We start from the raw sequence: 9,638 nt of genomic DNA, 5'->3' as shown, positions 1-9,638 counted from the left end.
ATTAAAATTCCTTTAAAACAAATAAATGTGTCAAGGGGTCTCCATCTTTTTCCCTGTGGAAAGCCCAAGAAAGATAAATTTAAGAAAAAGGAAATCTAGGCTGTTACAGGTGGTTTTCTAGTTCTCAACGGTCACTGGATAGGACAGTGGAATTTCAAGAATTTTCACCCAGCTATCAGAAGAAAGTGCAAACGATTCAAACCAAGCATAATAAAATTTTATTTTGGTATACATTAAGGAAACCTAAAATGAAGGTACAATATACTTAAGAAAAGAGGAAAATATTTTAAAGAAGAGATGGAAATGAAAATACTACTGTATACCTGTCCGAAGTAAGTTGCTTGGGGTCCAATGGAGATCTACTTACATGTGCTAGAAAAATTCTCAGAAAATACTCAGAAAAGCTTCTAAAAATTAAAATTATACAATGCTCACTCTGTGCCTGGGACCTCTAAGAAGAAAATCATTACTTCTCCAGACAATAATGTAATATACCCACAGTTTATCTTTCTAAAGCATAGTAAGTATAAAATTCAATTTTAAGTTTTTGAAACTATTTAACCAATTTGGATGCTTCAATGCAACGGATATGGGAGTAGAAGAGCTAACTATTCCTGCTTAGCAAAGGAATGAGGGAAGTCTGTTATGGAAATAAGAAATAAAAAAAAATGTTCTAACAGTTAATGAAACTAAGCTAGACAAGAGTTCAGCAGTACTAGCTGCCATGAAGGGTTCTAGATGGTGTTAACTACTGAACGCTTTGATGAAGTAAAGGGAATCGGATCTACAGGAACTGGTGGGTTTGTTGATTCTTTAGATGTTTCTTGGTAGCAAAGCTGACCCATGGTGTTTAAATTATCTTGCTGTGTGTTCTTTCCTGCCCTTCTTCAGCCCATCACTGGCTCCCTTATCCAGTACCTGAAAGAGCAAACAATGTTTGTTTTACATTCTTCTTCAGATTTAATGCAGTGGTGCTGAGTTTCTGTTCATCTGGAATGCACTGGATATTTTTTTGTGCGTGTGTGTCTGTGTGTCATTTTGGCTACCTGATCTTCAGAATTCTCCCTTTTTCTCCTTTTTCTGTCCCCCTTTTCACATTTGTTGGCTTTTAGAATTTTTCTTTTATAGTTACTGCTGATCTGGACATTTATCCAGACTTTATACTCTGCCACTTGAAATAATCAGCAGAAGTTTTCTGATAGAACCTCAGGTATTCTGGACTAGCCTGATGCAAAGGCAATTTGGGGATGAAGTGCAATTTACGGATTACATTAATTTATCCAGTGGAAACAGGAACAGCTGAACTGATGTCATGATTTGTGGGGTTACAAAAGGGTGCAAAGCCAACTTGTCACCTGTGTTCCCAGGGACTGAATGATGTGCTTCCTACCTCAGAAAAGAAACAGCTTGATACTCATGATTGTGTTAAAGGTGATGGTTTTTGCCAGCAGGATTCTTAAACCCAAAACAGCCACGAACAGCATATTTACTTTCTTCATTTTGAGATCTGCTTTAAAAAGAAGAAGAGAGAAAAAAGTGTAGTCTTGATATTATCGTCCCCTCTCCAACAGAGAAAAAAAAAAAAAAAAAGAAGAAAGAAAGAAAGCATGAAAATCCATGTCATAGATGGATGAGGGAAGCAGGAACAAAGGAAAAGCTGGCAAAGGAATGCATTGAATGCAGCAAAGAGGAGATGCCTGCCCAGTTTGGAATGTACTTCCCATTGCTGTTTTGTCCCATGGTAATTTGTCAGTTATTTAGTCTGTTAGTCTGAAACAGCAGGTTTTTTTCTTGATTAGTATTTCCAATTCTGACATTTCCATACCTGAGAAAGCCACTTTTTTGTGTTTACATACTGAGTCCACAAAAAGTGAAGCTTATTGCTTAATAAGTAGCTACAATTCGGACATTTCTGTACCAAAGAGAATACATTTTCATGTATTGTTACTGAATCCCCAATGAAGTAACCATGCTCTATTGTTCCTTTAGGCAACTAACCTTTTGTAGAGGCATCTGCAATGTTGCAAGCATTAACGGTTTTGAATTCTTTAATTTTCTTTTCTGTTAAATGATTGAGAGACACTATAAATTTCACCCAAACTATATAAAACATAAATTACATAAGTTACACAAAACATACCGATAGCTCTTTTCAGAGCAGTAGGTGAATATTATTGGAGAATCAGATGACAGATCATTAATTCTGGGAGTAACTTGAAGAGAAAAATTCACTTTTTACATGTGATTGCAGGGGAAAAAAATAATCAACAAAACAGGATCCTTGAGTTTTATTTTCTCTCCCTTTTGGAATGAACTTTTTTTGTAGGAAAAGCATAATTTTTAAAATTATCAAAAAATAACCAAAAGACTGGGGGAGGAAAAACTTCACATACACTTTCTTTTATTTTGTGTTTTCATAAAAGTTATTTCAAGCTTTCTTCTAGCAGGCATGTATACTTGTGTCCCTTCTTATATTAGAGGTTGTTTTGAAGGGAGGTAGGGGGTTAGGGACTCTTTCTTTCTTTTCTTTCTTTTCTTTCTTTTCTTTCTTTTCTTTCTTTTCTTTCTTTTCTTTCTTTTCTTTCTTTTCTTTCTTTTCTTTCTTTTCTTTTCTTTCTTTCTCTCTCTCTCTTTCTTGAAAACTTCGTGGGCTTAAGTAGTTGAACTAAGGACATGTGTGCTAGAAACTTCTACATATCTTGTCTTCACCTAACTAAGCACCTAAATATCTTTCTGACTGTAGTTACTTGTTCCTACTAGGTTCTCAAAGAGCAGGAAAAAATCATGGAACCTGTCTCACCCAGAATCACATTGTGTTTGGACTACAACACTGTACCTGGCAGTCTTCTTATGCTGACTGTAGTCTTCTTCCCATTGTGTGTAGCCTTGCAGGTCACATCTGCATCTAGTTCCACTTCAGCTACCTTCATGGTACTATACAGCCCCGCAGATGTGACAAGAGGTGCCTTCAAATCATAAACAATTTCACTCTTGGGCACATCAAGGCTGATGTTCTTAGAGTAGAAAGTCCTTGCCAAACAAGCCACATTCAGTTTGTTGTCATATTGTTTAGGTTCCTTTGATTTAAGCAAAATAACTTCTGGGGCAGATTCTTCTTGACTTTCTGAAAAAGACGAATCATTTTTGTATTACTTTACTTTCTGCATACTCTTCTGAGAGTTAAATCATCTTTTGTTCAGGTATAATCTAGCCACATCTACTTCCTGACAGCTGTGTCTTTCTGTGTTTATTTCTTCCTTATGTTTCCCAAAGACAGAAAGGGAGTATAAAGGCAGGATTGTCATTGCAACTTCTTATCTGTCTTCTAATTAGATAGGGAATAAATCATCCTTTCTGTAATATTTCTATGAGGAACTTGACCCAGACATATAAACTTCTCCTAAGAAGTTAATAGTGTTACATGAGCTCTGGTGAGATTTCCAAGTCATGAGACCATCTCACTACATAATACTGAACCATCCTAAAGAACAACACTGGGATGCCTAACAAAGGAGTTTAGTGCCTTTCCAAACCCACCATTTATTCTGTCTTCTCTCTGTCAGTGCCTTATGAAAGCAACAGATCTTTTGTAGATCCTTAGAACATCCTTGCACTGTGCGTGTAGCTGTTGTATTTGTATTGTGCACAAAAAAAGCAGTTAATCTACTTATGCAAAAAGTCATACTTTTTTTTTTCTTTTAATCTTACAAGAATCACAGAATTTGCTATCTATTCTATCCTTTTGCGGATCTTGGCTTCCTCCAATGAGAAGTATACAGGGACTGAACCAAGTCATCCCTTAGCTATTACTGAATTCTCAGGAGATGTGTCAAAAACTACATAGTGATAAAAGGATGTTTTCTGTGTCTTCTGCGCTTGGAGGTTCACATGAAGCCCAGCTCCTGTGGTATTCTCTAGTTGTTTTAAGTCTTTTTGAATATATTCTATGGAAATTAAAAAGCCCAACAAACAAGCAAACAACAGGGAAAAAAACAAACAAACAAAACCCCAAACAAACAAACAAAAAAACAAAAAAAACCTGAGAAGAGTCAGGGTACCAGTATTCTAAAAACCTGGAAAATCTATTCTTGTCTTAGATAGTTTCTGAATTCTAATGTTGAAAGAGAGAATTTTTTTCTTCTCTTTTTTGAAGGAGGCATGGGACAACAATTCCTGATATAACAGGTCTGAAGTTCAGTTTGTTTTAAAAAACATGGAAGATACTTCCTGAGTAGAAACCAAACCTCACCTATCTTTGCCTGAAAAGACAATACTATTACTTAGACTTTCAGATCTTGACACCTTTTGTTGGTTGATAGTTCATGGTAGACCAGATTTGTACTGTTAACTGGCAAGTTTGTGTTAATACAAATTGAGCTTGGGCTGATGGAAGCCGGCAGTATCTTGCTGTCCTACTTTTGCAAAAGATGTTTTCAAAATAGTATCGTTGGATTCCCTGTTCCCATAGTAACTGGAGCTGCATTCATCTACCCCAAAACAGGCATGTAAGATGCTCTAAAGATTTAAATACAGTTGTATAGCTGTATGGTGCTTGCAGATGTAAGCTAGCACCTAAGAGAGTCCCATATCTGTCTGGAAAGTGTGTGTATTCAGGTGGTGATACACAACTGAATATTTTAGAACAATAGAAATCAATCCAACAAACTCACCCATTTCCCCAGCTTTCATGCTGTCACACAAAATCTGGGGAAGATGGTCCACCCTTATAAAGATGGTGTTCAGAAGAATGTAATTTCTAAATATAAAAAGGTTGCTTACATTTCAAGCAGTTGCAGCAAAAAAATAAAATGCCCTGTCTTTCCATGGGAACAACTTTGTCCTGAAACTCTTCTACTCTCTCCTGAAATATCTTCTATTTCCTTTCCACACACCTTAGTGTCACATAAAAGCAAGCAACTACTTCCAGCTCATACTGAAGCTGGGCTAAGACATCACCCCCACTGGGTATAAACAACAGTCTTACATTTAGCAGTGTGGCTACAGGAGGAGGTGAAGGTCTGTGGAGTAGTGCGGCTGCACATAGCTAGGAAACTATCTTTGTTGTTCCTGAAAAGCTTTTTTTTTTTTTTTTTTAAAGATGAGCTGAGGATTCAAGCATCTTTTTGGAGAATACATGTTCAAGAGATCTGAGACAGTAGAAATTTCTCGTTATGGTGTCACATCACACAATACCTTTGTCCACCCCACCACAAACTTAAGAAATAAACTACTTCTAAAACAAGTGGAACTTACCTGGCTCAACTGAAAAAGTAATCCCAGTTCCAAATACAAGCTTGTCCGTTGCTACTCCAAGTTCTCAACACAGTGATATACTCAGTTACAAAAACTGCCTTTTCCTTCCGTTTTATGGTATAGTGTTGCTTATGAGAGAGTCATATACCTTATATGCCATATGAAGAAATCACGTAGACACTAAAATAAGGACCTGAAGCTGTGCCCGGTGAGGCGATTTGAACCTGCTTGGGATGGAATTATAATAAAGGATTATAATATTGCTCTGGGAAGGCTTGGATTTTAGTCTAATGAAAATGCAAAAGTTGTTTAAATTTTATTCTGCAGCAATTAGTAAAACTCTTCAGAGTTGCAGAAGTGTTCTGTTGTTTGCTTGGTTTGTTTTTGTTTGTTTTTTTTTTTTTTTGGTTGTTGTTGTTGCATGGGTTTGTTGTGGGTTTTGTTTTGTTGTTGTTATTGTTGTTGTTTTTCACTTTGAAATATATTTCATTGCCCAGGAAGAAGAGGTATAAGCTTAATCTGGGATTTTGGAGTTGTTGTCTTTCTGGATGGGCCACTGCTGAGGGTCATTTGGTGCCTCGGGAATTCTTTATCATGTTTTTGATAGGGTAAATGTATGAGCACTTCTCCCCTAGACAGTGTTTAAACAAAACAGTTATCTTACACTGAGGCAGTAATTGTAAGCTAAGGTAGCATTAATGTCTTTATAGGGAAAAAAAGAAGACATGGGTATAGACAGCACAGGTGGTATACGAAGGCAATATGATTTAATGCTGCTCTCTAACTGCTATCGAGATGGAAGAGGGCAGGAAGGAAGGGAAATTTATTAAAATCCAGAAAAAAATAAAAAAATATTACATTCACAAGAAGATGATAAGGCTAGTATAGGAATGATCTACCCAAATAAAAGGGACAGCAAGAGGAATGGGTGCAAAACTGTTAGTGTGCTCATCCGTCCAAATGGTATTGAAAGTTGGCAGTTAGGGTTAACAAACATACACAAAAATGGAGGTCAGAGTGGGACCTCTAGCCTCTGACCCTGACATGAAGAGGCCACTGCTGGAAATGGCCTAAGAGTGGACAGGCCCTGCTCTCTACCTTGAAGCTATTAGTTACTTTAGGCAAGCTCTAAGACCTCCTTAGAGTTTAGGGGCAAAAGAGACTTCGCAGCTCCCATGTCCCACAGCAATCTATAGCCCATGAAAGTGTTTAAGACTTAATGTATTAATTTAATTTCCTATGAGAGTGAGATAAATTAATAGTGTCAGAAACTCAGAAAGTGCTCCTTGAAGTGCTCTTTGAGGTTCATACAAATATTTAGGTTGGAAAAGGCCTGTAAGATCAAGTCCAACCATTAATACAGCACTGCTAAATCCACCAGTAAACCATGTCCCTAAGTGCCACCTCTACATGTCTTTTAAATACCTCCACAGATGATGACTCCACGTCTCCCCTGGGCAGCCTGTTCCAATGCTAAAAAAAACTTTTGGTGAAGGGATTTTTCTTAATATCCAATCTAAACGTCCCCTGGTGTAACTTGAGGCCATTTCCTCTTATCCTATTGCTTGTTACTTGGGAAAAGAGACTGATACCCTTCTCCAGCTGCTCATTGTAAGACTTGTTCTCTAAACCCTTCACCAGCTTCGTTGCCCTTCTTTGGATGTGCTCCAGTACTTCAGTGTCTTTCTCTTTGTGAAGGACCCAAAACCGAACACGAGTCAAAGTGCAGCTTCATCAGGACTGAGTACATGGGAACAATCACTTCCCTAGTCCTACTGGCCACACTATTTCTGATACAAACCAGGGTACCGTTGGCTTTCTTGGCCACCTGTGCACATGTTGGCTCATATTCAGTGTCAACCAACTCCCCCAGATCCTTTTCCACCGTGCAGTTTCAAGCCATGCATCCCCAAACCTGTAGCATTGCAAGGGGTTATTGTGATCCAAATGCAGGACCTGACACTTGGTCTTGTTGAACCTTATGCAATTAGTCTTGGCTCATTGATCCAGCCTGTCCAGATCCCTCTGTAGAGCCTTCCAACCTCATCTGTCTTCCAGGAGCTGCACTTGCGGTAATCATCCAAATGTTGTGGAGAGACAGTCATGTCCCAAGTGCAATTGATTGAGCTATGTTGTCTGTCTAAAATACTGTGGGACATGACAGATTTCTTCTTAGAACTCCTTGTTTCTCTGTAATGGATACAAAAAGGACACAATGAGTAACTTAGGTGGAAAATTCTAAACTGTGGCAGGTAGAAAGCTAACTGCTGAACTGGTGTCAATAAATATATGTTAAAAAAAAAAAAAAAGGTCTTGAACCTGACATCCATATTTGAGTGCAAGAAAAACTGACAAAGCATATAGAGATCGCCCCATACCCTTGAATCATTGTCAGCATCAAATGTCTTCTTCAGGATGCACAAGATGATGTTTTGAGGAGGTGGGTTATGTTTCACCTTCAGGCTTTTCAGGAAGTCAGTTTGTGTTGTGTGGTTCAGTCCCCTTCAACCACTGTGATACCTACTCCACACAGTGATGAATAGTCATACAAAAACATTTGTACTTTCATTTCAGTGTCAGGTGACACCCCTTCTTTGATGTCTTTTGTCTCCCTCTGCTTTTTTATGGCTGGATAATCAAACCGCACAGAAATTGCCATAAATTAAAAATAGCACTGACAGTATCACTTCTATGGTAGATTAAGATAATACAACTCTCTTACTGAAACATTGCCCATACTTGGTGACAATGAATATGGATCAATATGGATTGTATGAGCCCTTTTAACTCATTTTGTGTCATTCCAGATACATTTTTCATAAATTTCTAGAGATTTGAGGTATGATATTTTCTTTAGAATGTCAAGAATCAGCTGTCCGAAACACAGTAACTGTCAATTAGATTTTTTTCCTTACATATCAGGACTATTCAGGATCTAAAATTATTTATATCTTTAATATTTTCATGCTCTAGAAGAATGAGTCTGTGATGCACAAATTCTTCATATGTTTATTTTGTTTGGTATCATCGTCTCTTTTTCTATGGGGATCTGCTAAACTCCCCATAGTGCTCTCTATGGAGGGATGCTCTCCAGCACTCCAGTTGTGGCCTCATCAGTGTTAAATACCACTCAGCCTGCTGGAAACACTCCTTCTAATGCAGTCCAGCGAGCTTTTGGCCTTCTTTGCTACAAGGGCACTTTGCTGGCTCTCATTTACCTTGTTGGCAGGACCTTCAAGTCCTTCTGCCAACTGTTCTTCAAGTCCTTCTGTTTCTTTGCATCCTAGTTGGATTGGTCTTACTTTTCTCAATATGCAGGACTTTGCATTTTCCTTTATTGTACTTCTTGAGGTTCCTATCTGCCTAGTTCTGCATCCTGTTGGGATTCTTCTGAATGGTAGAACAACAATTCCTCCCAGTTTTGTGTCATCTGCAGGCTCACTGAGGGTGCACTATCTTCCACCATCATGGTTATTTGTGAATATCTAAAACCACATCAGACCCATACTTGATCCCTAAGATAGTAATAGCCTCCTGCTGGACTTCATGCTGTTGACCACAACCCTTTGAGACCAGCAGTTCATCCAGTTTTCAGTCCAACTTGTTGTCCATGCTTTTAACCCATACATAACCTATTTGTCTATGAGAATATTATGGGAGACACGACTGAAAGCTTTCCTAAGATCAAGGTAAACAACATCCACTGCTTTCCCCTCCTTCACCAAGCCAGTCATTTCACTGCAGAGTCTATTATATTGGTTAAGTACAATTTCTCCTTCTTGTATTGTTGCTGACTCCTCCAAATCATCTTGTCCTTCATCAACCTGAATTTTTTTCCTGGATCACAGAATCACAGATTCTCAGAATGGAAGGGGTTGAAAAAGACCTCTGGAGATCACCTCCTCCAACCCCCTTTCTCAAGCAGGGTCACCTACAAGTAGGTTTCACAGAAATGCACCCAGGTGGGTTTTGAACGTCTCCAGAGAAAAAGGCACAACAACCTCTCCAGGCAGCCTGGTCCAGGTCTCCATCACCCTCACAGGAAAGAAGTTTTTCATTATGTTTATGTGGACTTCCTGCGTTCTGGTCTGTGTCCATTTCCACTTGTCCTATTGCTGGACACACCTGAAAAGAGATTGGTCCCAGCTTCTTGACACCCAGCTTTTAGATATTTACAAACATTGGTAAGATGCCCTGTCATTCTTTTCTTCAGGCTAAACAGCCCCAATTCTCACAGCCTTTTCTTGTCACAGAGATGTTCTTGTCCCCTAATCATCTTTGTAGATCTCTGTCTTGGACTGTCTCCAGTAATTCCTTGTCTCTCTTGAACTGGGGAGCCCAGAACTGGACACAATACTCCAGATGTGGCCTCACCAGGTCAGAAT

General features: G+C 38.6%; 1 gene segment (V, D, J or C); it reads right to left on the bottom strand.

The window, feature by feature from the left end:
- Window positions 1-1,147: 1,147 nt before the first annotated feature.
- Window positions 1,148-5,316, bottom strand: LOC103775098 (the record flags this gene model as incomplete). The annotated part of the segment is given in 5 exon segments: window positions 1,148-1,225; window positions 1,401-1,507; window positions 1,999-2,061; window positions 2,837-3,120; window positions 5,250-5,316. Coding segments are annotated over 5 exon segments (599 nt in total), but the record flags the coding sequence as incomplete, so codon positions are not given.
- Window positions 5,317-9,638: the final 4,322 nt, after the last annotated feature.

This window comes from Merops nubicus, unplaced genomic scaffold (assembly GCF_000691845.1).
Source record: "Merops nubicus isolate BGI_N331 unplaced genomic scaffold, ASM69184v1 scaffold6156, whole genome shotgun sequence".
In the NCBI taxonomy this organism is placed as follows: domain Eukaryota; kingdom Metazoa; phylum Chordata; class Aves; order Coraciiformes; family Meropidae; genus Merops; species Merops nubicus.
The sequence above is the reverse complement of the archived record's forward strand: the minus strand, read 5'-3'. Positions and strand labels throughout refer to the sequence as shown.